The sequence below is a fragment of the Rhipicephalus sanguineus genome, chromosome 5 (genome assembly GCF_013339695.2).
Source record: "Rhipicephalus sanguineus isolate Rsan-2018 chromosome 5, BIME_Rsan_1.4, whole genome shotgun sequence".
Taxonomy (NCBI): Eukaryota; Metazoa; Arthropoda; class Arachnida; order Ixodida; family Ixodidae; genus Rhipicephalus; species Rhipicephalus sanguineus.
This window is the reverse complement of record NC_051180.1, coordinates 196950641-196964893: the sequence shown is the minus strand read 5'-3', so window position 1 is coordinate 196964893 and position 14253 is coordinate 196950641. Positions and strand designations below refer to the sequence as shown.

General features: G+C 47.7%; 2 protein-coding genes and 1 pseudogene across 5 annotated transcripts in view; 2 read left to right on the top strand and 1 right to left on the bottom strand.

Annotated features, from left to right (window-relative positions):
* Positions 1–14253, top strand: part of LOC119394558 (fasciclin-2) — a 365260-nt gene that overhangs the window by 249385 nt on the left and 101622 nt on the right. The window lies entirely within an intron of this gene.
* LOC125758507 (uncharacterized) lies at positions 442–2062 on the top strand (annotated as a pseudogene).
* On the bottom strand, positions 3595–4372 carry LOC119394560 (uncharacterized). The gene is made up of 2 exons (XM_049415831.1): positions 4007–4372; positions 3595–3895 (listed from the first exon to the last, which is right to left on the bottom strand). Exons 1-2 carry the CDS (start codon positions 4113–4115, stop codon positions 3612–3614), a joined length of 393 nt encoding a protein of 130 aa, XP_049271788.1. The 5' UTR covers positions 4116–4372; the 3' UTR covers positions 3595–3611.

Sequence of the window (14253 nt, the reverse complement as noted above, 5' to 3'; positions counted from 1 at the left end):
TTTTCTTAGCAAATGGTGCATATAATCTAATTCTCTTGCAGCCTTCTTAAAAGTTGTGGCATTGTCGGAGTAAACAATTCGTGGTGTTCCTCGTCTGGCGCAAAACCTCTTAAACGCCATAAGGAAAGAATTTGTAGTAAGATCTAGAACATGCTCTATATGAATGGCTCTCACCACTGCACGAGAAAAAAGCACAATATACACTTTCTTTGCACCATCATAGTCCTTCATGAACATGGGTCCTGCGAAATCCACTCCCATTAGGTCTATCCGATTCAGAAAAAGTGCACGGCACCGCATACAAAAAGGTGCAGCCGGTGCCGACACCTGGTGCAGCAGGTTTCTTGGCACCCGTTTCGGGGTGCAAATGCAATGCATCAGCAGCGCCACCGCTAAAACGTCAATCGAATGTTGAGGTGCAAGCCTTCCGTCTGCTACGCGGCTAGTGAGGTTTAGCACGCACCGGCAAGCGGTCGTCAGTTGTGTGTCCGACGATTGGCACGTGGTTTGTTAACATGGAGGAACTCCACATCGCCATGGAACTGGTTGAATCTGACAGTGAATACGAGGAACTCGACGCAGTGTTGTGTCAAATTGGTGCCCAATTGGTCCGCAGCGATCGTAACCGCACACCTAGATACTACGAGGAAGTTGTGATTCGTTATTTTGACTACGAATTCAAGCGCCTGTTTCGGCTGTCAAGAGAGACGTTCGAAACACTCGTGGGGCGCTTCAAGTCGTCGCCCTTTTTTCCTAGGCCGCGGGGAGGACGCCCCCAAATCCCAGCGGAGAAAACTTGCCTGATTTCTCTCAGCTACTTGGGTACGCAGAATAGTATGTATAGAATCGCCGATACGTTTGATGTCTCCGAGTCATCCGTGTCTTTGTGCTTGAAAAGGGTTCTTGACTTTCTATTTAGCATCAGTGATGAAGTGATTGCTTGGCCCAGCGATCAAGAGCGGGCGAATATCAAAGCAGGTTTTGCTGCTAGGAGCGACGGTAAAGGTCCGAGGAACACTATTGGGTGTATTGATGGTTGCCACATAGAATTCCGCACCAGAATGAATCACCAGCATCCTACTACAATAGAAAAAAATTTCCTTCCATCATTCTTCAAGGAATCTGCGATGCAAACAGCCGTTTCACTGACATTTTTGTTGGTTACCCTGGCAGCGTACACGACGCACGTGTGCTGAGTGAGAGCCCCTTCTACGGCACTGCAGAATCTAAGTGCGCCGGCGATTATTTACTAGGGGACGCAGCGTACCCGCTCCTTCCATGGCTAATGCCACCATACAAGAACAACAGGGCCACATTTGAGCGCTACAAGCGAAAGTTTAATAAGAGGCTCAGCCAGCAACGCGTAGCTATAGAACATGCCTTTGGCATTTTGAAGCAGCGCTTCAGACGGTTGTATCTTGTGGATGCAGACACCATTGATCAGTGTTGCCTCATTGTCACAGCAGCATGTGTGCTACACAACTTATGTAGCAGAAGTCGCGACACATTGAGCAACTTCGAGGATTTACCGAGGGAAGACAACATTGAAAATGACAACGATGGAGCCATTACAAGCACTGCAGCTGTTAGAGAGATGTGTAAACGCCGACGCAAGAATATCGCCGAAACACAGTGCTGAGACTTTTAAATGTTTTGCATACTTGTGTGAACTGCTTTTGCCAACACGCAGTGCTGAGACTTCAGATTAAGTGTTTTACATGCTTGTGTGAACTACTTTGCAAGAGCATTGCCGACACACAGTGCTGAGACTTTTAAATGTTTTGCATACTTGTGTGAACTGCTTTTCCCGACACGCAGTGCTGAGACTTCAGATTAAGTGTTTTACATGCTTGTGTGAACTACTTTGCAAGAACGTTGCTGACACACAGTGCTGAGACTTTTAAATGTTTTGCACACTTGTGTGAACTGCTACGTGAGAACATTGCCGGCACACAGAGTCAGGACTTGAAATCGTGTGTTTCGCACGCTTTGCTCCTCCGATTTTCACCTTCCTATGTGATTTGTACAAATGCCATAAAACGAGACTTCATGAGAACAAGAAGTTTATTTTTTTGCTTCATATGCTGTCACAAAACGTTCCAGCAGGGCCATTTTCTCTGTGTGTCGAGCAGCCCTGTTTTTTTCAATCTCTTCGAGCTTCTGCAGAAGCTGCACCAAAAGCGGATCTTTCGCCTTACGCTTCTGCACTTCTGCTGTTTCCTCAGCACTAGACTCCTGGCTGGCTGGGGCTGCAGCTTGCACTTGAGCCTCTGGTTCTCTGTGAAAAATATATTGTATAGTAGTGGCGCTTTTGCCTCTCTTTGATGACCAAACTTACGTTTCCTTGTCCTCTCGGACCATTTTGCGCCCCTGTGTGTAAGTCACGATTGGGCTAACATGGTGTTGTTTATCCATGATGTCTGCCATCTCTCTGAAAATTGAATGCAATTGGCATCAAAGCATTAGTATGTACATGGCAACGTGCCTTCCGTCACCACTTCCACTCACACTATAAAGAAGTTTAGGAGAAGATAGAGGCTTGCAATGATGTGATCTGTTGAACAGGAAATGTCGCTTGAGCCAAAGTTATCACAAGAGGAAAGACAAGCCCTCTTAAACTCTAGCTTCAACATAATTCTCTTTCAATTATTTTTTATGTTAAAGCAGGAGAAAGACAATGGGAAATCAACCAGTTCGGTTCACTGTTGCATCCATAACCGGCAAATAGTGCAACAGAGGATCTCTGGGCTGACATATGCGAATAAAGTAGTGCTACTAGTGCATAATGGAATACAAACAAATTATGGCCGGACCACACGACTTGTAGGAACCATAAGTGCACCCTACAGCGGTGCAATCGCCTGTCTACAGTTCCCATAACAAGGATGACAAAAATAGCCGAAGCTCCAGACTTGCTAGATGTGTACACTCAGACTTTCCTCATGCTTTAGCGTAATGTGACTTTGGGCGACTGGTTGCATGTAGTGCAAAGACATGAGAGAAAGAGATGCATGATTGCTAACTAAATTTAATTTGCACAAGCCCTGCCACTTTAAGGACAAAAAATTGGGGTTTTAAAAAACATTTTTGAAACTCCTAACAGCTTTTTTGTAGTAGCGTGTAGGTTGTTTTGCATGATAACTTTTTGGGGGCACATTGGGGTTTACTGTAGGGCATATTTGTTGTGCAGAAAAAAAATTCAGTAAGAGAGAAGGCTGCTTCAATGAGCTGGTTGGAGTGAAAAGAAAATCCACTTAAGGGAAGTGCGTGCCACTGTGCAAGTTTTTTGTTTTCTTTTTCTACGCATGAAATAGAAGTTGGTCATGAACAGAATTATGCACTCAGAAGGAAGATATAATAAGCACTGAAAACTTACTCTTCAAACCTACACTCCACAGTTCCGCTGCCGGACTTCCGATTGTTTTCTCGGGCTCTTTTGTAAGCCCTTTCAAGTGACTTCCACTTAACTTGGAGCACACTCAAAGAGCACTCGAACTCCTCATTCAGGGCATCCGTCAAGTATAGGAACAGCTGCTTTTTGTTCCTCTGAGCAAAAAAAAAGTAAACGAAGTAATGCACACGTGCTTATCACCAACGTGCTCATCACTGCCTCACTTCAGTCCTCCCTTTTTGCCAATGTTTCTGAAATTCTCCTTATATTTTTCAATCAAAAATCGGGTCCTCCGACCGTTCCATAGAGCTTCTTCCGAGTCGTCGCGACGCGCACGACCCGGAGAAAGCGCAGCAGCTGCAGCAGCGGACGCCTGCGTCGTCGGCTCAGCATGGTTTGGCGGTGTTGGCTGCGTTGTAGGCATAGCCTGCATGGCATGCTCGTTTGTCGGGTCAGCATTGGCAAGACGACCCGACGCACAAACTACCCGCAGTTGTCTCCCATCTGAAAAAGGCAAAACAACCACAAAAAAAAAACAAAACAAAGGGTAACGAAGAAATGTCCCCGTCGTGCCAGTGAGCGGACAAAGGGTCCAGCATGCTTTTCCAAAATTACCTGCGGTAGTGTAGAGTTCGGCATCGCCGTCAAAGACGATGACTCCAAACTCGTCCACGATGGGGAAAATTTCGGTCTGGACACCGTCGATGTCCGCGACCACCGGCATATTTGTCGTCTGCTGGTCGCGTTGTCGTCTGCTGTCTGCAAAGCATGCGCGGGGAGCGGGTTGCGTGGCTGCACCCAAAATGCTGCACCCTCGTGCTGGGAGGTTCAAGGGTTCGCGGCACCGCGGCAGCACCTTACCTGCACCCGCCACAATCGAGGACGGTGGTGCAGGGGGCGCCGCTGTACCTTCGGGAATCGAGGACCGAGGTGCAGCGCACCGTGAAAAAGTGCAGAAGGTGCAGAGAACCTAGGCTGAATCGAATATCACTACTACTTGCGCAATTTTTTTTTTTTTTTTCCCCAGACGATGGACGAAACAGACACGGACGGGCGCAAACTTCCAACTGAATTTATTATTAACATGTGCCCTAAATATATACAAATATGACTATGACAAAACAAAACAAAAAACACCAATGCCACAGGTGTGCAGTGTGTCAGCGCACATTAGCTTCTCACTCCCCCAAAATGTAGTGACCCTTCCAAGAAAGCCATTTCCTTCTGTGTCAATGACACTGACGTCATGCTCACGCAGTTGCTGCCCTCCCTTTGCATTTTGGCTGCTTCCACAATCTCTCGCGTGCGCTAATCCGCGCAAGAAGTAGTGATCAAAAATGATCAAAAAAATTTGCGCAAGAAGTAGTGATCATGGAGTACCAACTAGCTCGAACCCACACCTTGTGAATCGAATAGACCTATTATTTCGAAAGGCCTAGAGTTACGCACTCGGTCACTTGGAAGAGGGGCCACTGGTACACCTGTCGCCTTCGCTCGAAATCGCGCACACGTCAAACACTTTCCAATCGCACGTTTCACGGCTTGCCTGGCTCTCACCACCCAAAACCTAGCGCGAATCTCGGCTAGTGTTGCACCAACACCACCATGAAGCACTGTTTTGTGAGACCACATAACGATGAGGTGAGTCACAGGATGATTGTTCGGGAGTAGCACCGGTGTCTTCTCGCAGCACGTGAGATCAGCGTTGTCGAGGCGTGTTCTTATCCTCAGAATACTCTTGTCATTGATGAATGGGTGTACAGTCAAACCTCGTTAATACGTACCCGCTTTAAACGTACTCATGGTTAAAACGTAGTTGCGACGAATCCCCGACCGAGTCCCATAGAGCCGAATGCATTCGCTGACCGCTTAAGCCGTAGTGGTTCGCCCTATGCCTACCGGTTAGTGCGTACCCTGCGTACTGCGATAACTTTTTTGTGCCATAAAATTTTACTGCGCCGCTCAACTTCCCGACGCCAGAATGTGCCGCCAAAGGTCTTCCGCCTTTTTGAGAAGTGCGCAGATCAGTCGATCTCCGATTCTGACTTCCGCGCGATTGCGGCGACGCCTTTGCGAGTAAGCATCAGGAAAGAACGAAGGCGAGGTGGCGGCCACCGACGAACGCGCCGACATGACTTATCGCCGACAACCTTATCACAATAAGTATCTTCAGCTATCTGCTCGGGTACGCATGCGGCGCAGCGCTACTTTTTAAGCCTACTGCACACTTTTATTAGGCGACAACCTGAACGCGCTGGGCCGCTGATCGCTGCCGCTTCGTTGTGCGCGGCCGTCTTCAAGGCTGAAGTTGAATTAATGGCACAAATGCTCGGGCAGGGACGAAGAACTTCAGCCATGTACCAACTAGCCCGATAGCAAACGCTACTAAGCCATCATCAGGCGCACACCGCTTTGTAGAAGCGAAAGCAGATCGCCGTTGCGTAGTTGGCGTAGCGGGTCGCGGGCGCCGAGAAACCTCGCTGCATTGAGGCTATCACAGTAAACGCACGTGTACAATACAGCAAGCGTAGCGCGGTTGTAACCATACTGCTCGCTTTCATTAGGCGACCACCCAACGCGCCTCCGTCCGCTGCCAGGACCGCTAGAGCATCGCGGAGTGCGCATCGCTTGCATGAAGCTCGTCATCGCTGCGTTAACCGAACAAGCTACTCGCCGCATCTGTGCACGATCCGAAGCGAAGTGGGTACGAACAACATTCCCACGATAAATGCGCGCGTGCGACGCAGCAAGCGGCCCGGTAGTGACGGCGTGAGCCGAGTAGGCGACGCGCTACACGCAACTAGCCGGGAGACGACCGGCTCCACGCGGCCGTACCGCGTTTCACTGGAACTGCGAGTTTTCATTTAGTAGCAGATCGCGGTTAGACGCACGCACATATACCGCGGAAAGCAGACACCGTCCGTTCTGTCGCTATGTCGGTCACTGCGTTGACCGCATATCCCGGACCCTGCAATAGTTTCGAAATGCTCTTCGGCGTCGCCACTACGCGCTATCGGGCGGTCATGCGAGTGTGCCAGGATCTTTTCTCCACTTTGGCGAAAAGAAAGAAAAGGCTTTGCGGTGGGTACTTTAGGCAGTATTTGCTGTGGCACTCTATTTATTTGCTGGCGGCGATGGCGTACGCTAGGAGATGCAAATTTGTACTTGGTGTTTAATGTGTACTACCGTTTAGTGCGTAGTTATGTCGCGTTCCCGGCAGGTACGTATTAACGAGGTTTCACTGTAGTTCGCTTATTGATGAACTCTTGTCCAAATTATGTTGAGCTATCTCTCTTCCATATGTGTCTACTTGGGCTTGTCTAAACCAAAAGTAATGTGCTTCTTCAACTTCTTGAGTAGATAATACTCCAACTCGGCGGTGGCTTGCTAAGCGACAGTGGTTCACAAAGCGTGTGATCCATGCAGTGACCCTCACCATCTTGATTCAGGAGCTGTATTTCTCTGGGCTAAATAAAGCTTGCTTTGTCGCAATGATCAGGGCCGGAACAACTGTCTTGAACTCACAATTGAGCAGTTCATCTGACGCCATAGCGGGCGTAGGGTTGTCCATCGTTGGCCAACAATCTGATGATTTGGACAGCCACTCAGGGCCCTTCCACCACAATCGGTTATTTAAAGCCTCTTTTAGTGGAAGTCCACGAGTCAACAGATCAGCCGGGTTTTGAATACCAGGGCAATGATTCCACTGTTCTGGAGCAGTTGTTTCTTGTATTTCGATTACTCTGTTCGAGACAAATTGCTTCCATTTGACGGCAGAGCTTTGGATCCAGCAGAGTGTAACTGTTGAATCTGCCCAACAGTACTCCTCAATTTTCCAGTTTCTGGATGCGAGAGCATCACGTAAGAACTGGAGCACTCTAGCAGCCAACACGGCGGCTACCAGTTGCAAGCGTGGCAAGGATAATTGTTTCATTGGGGCAACTCTGCATTTAGACATTAATAACTGTATATGAGCATTTCCGTCTTCATCTACGACCTTGAGGTATGCCACTACTCTGTAATCACTTGTGCTGGCATCCGAAAATATGTGAAGCTGATAACCTGTGGACCGGTTTACGCACAGCTTCAGCTCACACCTCGGAAGTGAAAACTCTTGAAGGCCTTGAAGTTGTGCACACCAATTCTTCCATTCTTCATGTAATGGTGTAGGCATGGCTTCTTCCCACGTAGTTCCGTGCTGCCAGGCCGTTGGAACAGGAATTTTATCCTGACAAGAAAGGGAGATAGCCACCCCAAAGGATCAATAATTCTTGCGGTTGTCTGAAGCACAAATCTCTTGGTGTCTTCTTTATTTTGAAGAAACATTAACATTGGCTCAATGTTAAGTCGAAGTCGGTCGTCATTCGTGTCCCACAAGAGACCAAGGACTTTTGTCGGGGCTGCTTCCGAAGGTGTCTCTGCACCTTGACTGATGATTTGCTGTAGTTTGTCATCGTTAGTCGACCATTTTTGGACCTTCATTCCAGCGCTGCTCAGAATAGTATTTGCGTCGTGGAATATTTGTAACGCTCCGCGTGATGAGGATACCCCTGTGACAAGATCGTCAACGTAGAAGTTGTCCGATAATTGTTGCGCTGTATCTTGCAGGGCTGGTTCAACGTGCTTGAAATGGTACTGTAATGTCGCAGTAAGCAGAAATGGGCTTGCTGTCGTACCAAATGGAACTCGAGTCATTCTGTAGGTTTCGATTTTAGGCAGTGGTTGACCTGTAGCCGGTGTGCGTTCAAACCACATGAACCGTAAGGCATCTCTGTCTTCTTTGTTAATTCCTATCTGTAGGAACGCTTTCTGGACATCTGCAGTAATTCCAATCTTATGTAACCTAAAGTTGACCAACATTTTTAACATGTCATTGTTTATCTTCGGGCCTTTCTCCAGGTGATCATTCAGCGATGCTACGCCTTGCACGTGAGATGAGGCGTCGAATACTACCCTCAACCGTGTGGTCATAGAAGATTCTCGAATTACGGCATGATGAGGCATGTAGTAGCACTTGACTGGTTCATTGGTTTCAAAATGAATCCTTTTGGCATGTCCGTCAGCTTCGTACTGCCTGATCGCCTTGTCGTATTGTTGCATAAGCTCGGGATCTGCGTAAAGGCATCGTAGCAAACTGTGAAGTCTGCGCACAGCAACGGCTCGATTGTTCGCTAGATTCGAAGTTAGCGGCTTCCAGGGAAGGTGCAACCACATATCGCCCATTGTTGTACTGGATAGTGTCGGTGAATTGCTTCATTACAGCGTTGTCATAGTCGTCTTTTGTGAGTGGGTCCGAGATACCATTGCTGTCGAGATCCCAAAATTCTACGCAGCTTGTGCGAAGTACACAGATGTGAGCAGGAGCGGCACGCTTAAAATGCTGTCCTTCGCATTGTATAGGTCCTTGAAAGGTCCATTCAAGCTTTGTGTTGATGGCCACTAGGGCTTGTTGCGGCTCGTGAGGGAAAACTTCGTTTAACAAAAATTTCCACATTTGGTCAGCTCCAACGAGCAGGCATATGCCATCCTCAGTTTTTAGTCCAGTGATGTGTACTGTATCAGCGATGTACTTTTTTTCTTCTAACAGCTGCTGCAAAAACATGTTTGTCGCTGGCATTTCAATCAGCTGCTCACAGATGAACGGAACTTCTATGGCCTCTATGTCATGTTTGGAATGATCGAATTGATTACTTACCGTCACGCTAACAATGTTCAGTCGTCTTTCCGGCGTTCCGCTGGTTCCTGTTCCTCCAAATGCCATTACTTCCATTTCGATGGTGCGCACTATGGGGAGGCTTAGTTTCTTAGAGATGTCTTCTCTAATGAATGTCCGTTGACTTCCATTGTCGAAGACACCTCTAATAAAGCTGGACTCGCATTGGTTTGTCAACCTTGCTTGGAACGTCTGCAGCAGAACCACGTTCTCAGTATTTTGCCGTGACGACTTATTCGTTTTGACATGTAATCTAGGGGTCCTAGCTTCGTTTGATCGCTGTTTCTGAGCGTATTCGGGGTTGCAAACAACGGTTGCATGCCTTCCGTTGCGCTTATCAGATAGCGACGGCATTCTTTAGAGTGATGTCCCCTGCTTGTGCATTTGAAACATCTGCCGGCCTTGGCTAAGCGACTCTTTTTCTTGTGTATGCTCATGTCGGAAGAGCATGACTCCGTAGTGTCCATAGTGTGGGCCGAAGAAATTCAAAAGAAACAGGTACCTTTCTGATTCATTGCATGGCTGCTCAGAGCGGAAACCGTAGGTGCAGCGTTGTGAAGCGCCCCTTGTCGTTGATATCGGGAACCATGACCAAAGGTGTCCACAAAGGCACTTCTCTCACGAGCTTCCACCTCCATGCAGACGTAATCGAGAAGCTCCTGCAGTTCCGCCTCCAATGACGCAAGTGCCTCGGTGTTTGTCTTGTGGCTCTGTTGCTTGAAATATTCCACCAAGATATCGCCTGGGATCGCTTTTGTGAGGACCTCCACGAGCATGGCGGCATAGGAGAGCTCAGGGCATCCGAGCGCCTTTAGTCCTCTGATGTTGATGTGGACAGTGTCCAATAAGTTGCGCAGCGATGCTACGTCGGTGGAAAATTTCACTGGCTTGATCGTTCGGAGGTTTGCCAAGAAATTCTGTTCAGTGATCTTCTTGTTCCCAAATCGATTAGTTAGAAGGGTGATAGCATCTTCGTATGACCCCTCCGTGACTTGAATGCCGTCGATGGCCTTCACAGCCTGTCCAGTCAGGAGGTTCTTCAAATAGTGGAACCGTTCGATGTTCGTGAGACTCGGGTTTTCGTGAATCGCATGTTTAAACATAACAGAGAGCTGAGCTAGTTGGTAAGTATTCATTCTAAAAAGACAGGGCGTGCAAACACGGACACACGAAAGAAGTCAGGACACCACAAACGCCGCGGACACCACAAACACCACAAACGCCTATCGGCGTTTGTGGTGTCCTGACTTCTTTCGTGTGTCCGTGTTTGCACGCCCTGTCTTTTTAGAATGAATGTTTAAACATGTCCCAGAAAGGTTGCCACTGCAGAGGGCTTCCATTGAAGTGGAGCATCTCCAGTTTAGGAAGACAAGAGCCGACGAGCCCTTGTCTCATCTGATCTCCAAGGGCACGGCTTCCTGCAGTGGCGATACCTTCGTTCTCTACACCGTTCGTTGCAGCACTGTCGGCGGTCCTTGACGCTGGCGCTTTAAGGTCTTCCATGTGGTGACAGAGCAACGACAGCGTAGCAGCAGCATTGTCTTCATATTCTGCCACGGAGACATAATCTTCAGCGACTTGATCATCCGTGAGGTGTCCTTCAAGCTCTAAGTTGAGCACCCGCAGGCCGTCGTTGCACACTTTTAGCCTGTCGTGCACCACACAAAGATCCGATGAGGAGAATTGGCTTGATATGATTAGTTGTCTTGCCTCGTTTCGTAGATGCGTGTGCAGAGCTTGCTGAGTCGTTCGTTTGCCTTTGATGCGCTCCATCTTCGTTGCGGGCGAAGTCCTTTTGTCGGGTCGCTTGGATCGCAGAGTCCCGTGTTTAGGCACCATAAAATGTAGAATAAAGGTGTCTTCGCCAGTAGAATAGAACCGAACAAAGGTTTAATGACTCGGATAACAAAACACGTCCATGCTAGGCACACGTTCGTTTCGGCACACCCTGCGCGAGCTCTCCTCTCATGTCCATATTTCTTTCTCTTCTTCCTTCCAATGCACATTCAACAATATTCAATACTTGGTGTGTTTTCAGTAATAGTTGTTTTGCCAGTGCATGTTTTTTCGTGTTTTGAAAGTTTCAGGAACATGAACCGTGCGTTGCTCGTGTGGTTTATCGCACGCCTGCTACATGTTGAGGTGGTGAGACTATGTCTCTGCAGCGGCACACTACAGCTGAACTTTCCGACTACGCCGTGTTAAACCATAGCCTCCTTTATACTTCTGTGCCTGCCATGTGAACCGAGCGAGACCGTCGGCGGTCCGCTCCCCTCTTCCTGGAATTACGCCGCGGGCTGCCGCGTGGTGGCGCCAGTCACGTAGAGCTGCCGTCCTGCCGTGCCGAACGGTCTGGCATGCTACTGCCGCAACGATAAGTTGACTTCTGGCACGTTGCGGTCACGCACGTTGCTTTTACTGTCTGTAGCCTTTAATATTTAGTGACTGCAGCCTTTAGTAACCAGCACTTCGTTTCGGAAGTCAACGTAACGTCGAGGCGTCGTTTGACGTTACAAAAAAAAAAAGAAAGCGCAGAAATCGATGAGCAACACGTCCTGAAGTAAGCCGGTAGCTTTTCATGTTTTCGAGTGTGAATACATCGCGCATGCATCGCGAAGGAGGCATTCAATAGCAACACTTTGTTATTTTGAGTAAGCTTATATCGTAGTCTTAATAGACGCTGTTTGTCTGAACCTGAACACTGACCATGCATGGTGTGCGCGGTACATGTAAGTTTCATATTTTGCACCAGTAAGTGACCATTTTAAGACAAGAAAGATGTCTTTTAAGGTCTTCTTTTTCTTTGTTAGACACAATATTAATGAGAACTGACAGACAATAATGCCAATGAATGTATAGGGGATATTATTTGTAGTATTTAGGATATAAACGTGAAGAAAGCAAAGTGGACAAAAAGATAACTTGCCGCCGGCGGGGACCGAACCTGTGACCTTTTAATATCCCCTATACTTTCATTGGCATTATTGTCTGTTAGTTCTCGTTAACATTTTAAGCCAAGTTGGCCATGTTTTTGATCAAAGGTGCCCTATCTCGACTATATAGTATGTAGTTATCTGGTTTTACAACTGTCTGATTTAGCGTGAACCGCTGACTGTTGGCCGACACATCTAATCTGCATGGTTGTTACTTTCTGGACTGTTTATTGGCATATATCTATGGCCTACTGCTGTGTTGCCGGTCGGATTCAAAGAGCAAGCTTAATTCCTGGCATCTCGTTCCATGAAATTCCCGCGGACGAAACACTGCGGCAGCAGTGGATAAAAGCCATACGGATCTACAGCCACCGACAAATTGACATTTACAAGTCAATCTCGCAAAAGCCTCTGAGCAGAAAGTATATATGTTAAGCTTTAAGAAGCAGTTTTGTCTTTTGTGTCTAAGAATAAAATGCTTGCGTGCCGATCAGCTGCCACTGAATCGGTTTCCTGGACCTAAGTTTTGCCTGCTGCCAACTTGCGCCCAGTTTCCACTTGGAATGTCTCGCTATCCCTTTAATTTGTTTCCTTTATATGCCGCACTCCTGCAAGAAAAACCACATATACGATATATATCCTAGGCTTCTCGTGAATATAATAAAAAAGACATTTGTGGTGTCTACAACAGTACGTACGTTTGTGTTGACCCAGGCCCCCTCCTTCCTTCAATAATCTTTTGTAAGATCATGGTAATCAATAATAAATGTAAACTGAATTCCGCACAGTTCCCACCGCAGGGTGCGGGTTCGTTTCTCAGCCGCACAAGCCGTGTTCGACAAATACCACTCGTATGTCGTGGACCACTGTGTGCCTTTGAAGAATGGCTGTTCTTATTATTTGAAGGCACAAAACCAACGAGTGCGGTGTAGCGGTACAAAAACGGCCGCGACAGCCGCGTATTCGGGCCATCCACTTCTCGGCGCTCGAACGGCCTCGCCTGCCTCTCCACCCAACGTGAGTGGCGCCACCACGAAGGCAAGTGGCGATTCTCCGCAACTCCGGCGACGGCGCGCTGCTATTGTTTCCTCGACGACGTAGCAGGCACAGAAAGTATAGAAGAGGCTATGGTTAAACTCAACAAAAATAGCGTATTTACTCGAATCTAGGCCGCCCTCACTTGTAGGCCGACCCTTGAAATTTGTAAGGCCAGGAAAAAAAAAAAAAAACTTAGTCATGATAGTCGAATCTAAGCCAACCCCCCCACTTTCGCACATTGTTTTTTCAAAAAAAACATCGGCTTAGAATCAAGTATGGTACATTTCACACAAAGTTGCATTCTTTAAATATCATACTGTGCTTTAAACAGTTGCACAAAAAAAGTTGAAAGTACTTTCAACACATTTTATATTTCAAGTAGCCACAGCCAAGCCTGGCCACTTCATAGACGCCAGCATACGCTCGAAAACTCCACACTCGGGTCACTCTGCGCTCGTACAGTACGCTCTCTCCTGTGTAGTGAGACATTCGTAACACCAACAGCCAGTGCAACAATAACGTCACGGGCAAGAGGTGATTCAGTTATCGAACACATAGGATTTTACGTCACGAAAGGCGATACTGTTGCCTTTCGTTATCATTTTAGAATACGGGCCTGGGGAAGGCGAGTGGTTCACAGGACTGTTTCTATTCCGTACTCCTTCTTCATTTCGTGTTTTTCTCTTTCTCTCTACACTAGAGAGTTTACAATGAGGCGGGACATTCCTGCAGTATGTTTTGAAAAGCCTTTGTGGTGCTCGCCCGCTTTCGCTGGAATGTGGTGGGCTGAACGAGCTTAGGAAAAGCATTCTGGGAAGGAGAGTTTTCTTGTGGAAAAAACTCTTGCAGGCCAGCTTACAGATTTTTGTGGGAAGTGTCAGTGCCCTGAGACGGTAGCACCACATGTTGAACGGTCCCTTCCTTTTTTTCGCACGCCCGACACAACACATCACGCACATTGCTGTTGATGCAGCCACAGTGCAAGTGGCCGTAGTCTCACGCAGCTGAGCTGGAGATGCGCTGCATTCCGCAACTAGCAATACTACACTTTCTGTCGTCGTTCTTCTCGTCAACCGCTCGACATAGAGGCCTCGGCTAGGCCTACCGAGACCCTGCTTCAGATACATATTTCTTCATTTCAGAGTAAATTTTTATGTAACTTTCACAGCTTATGTATA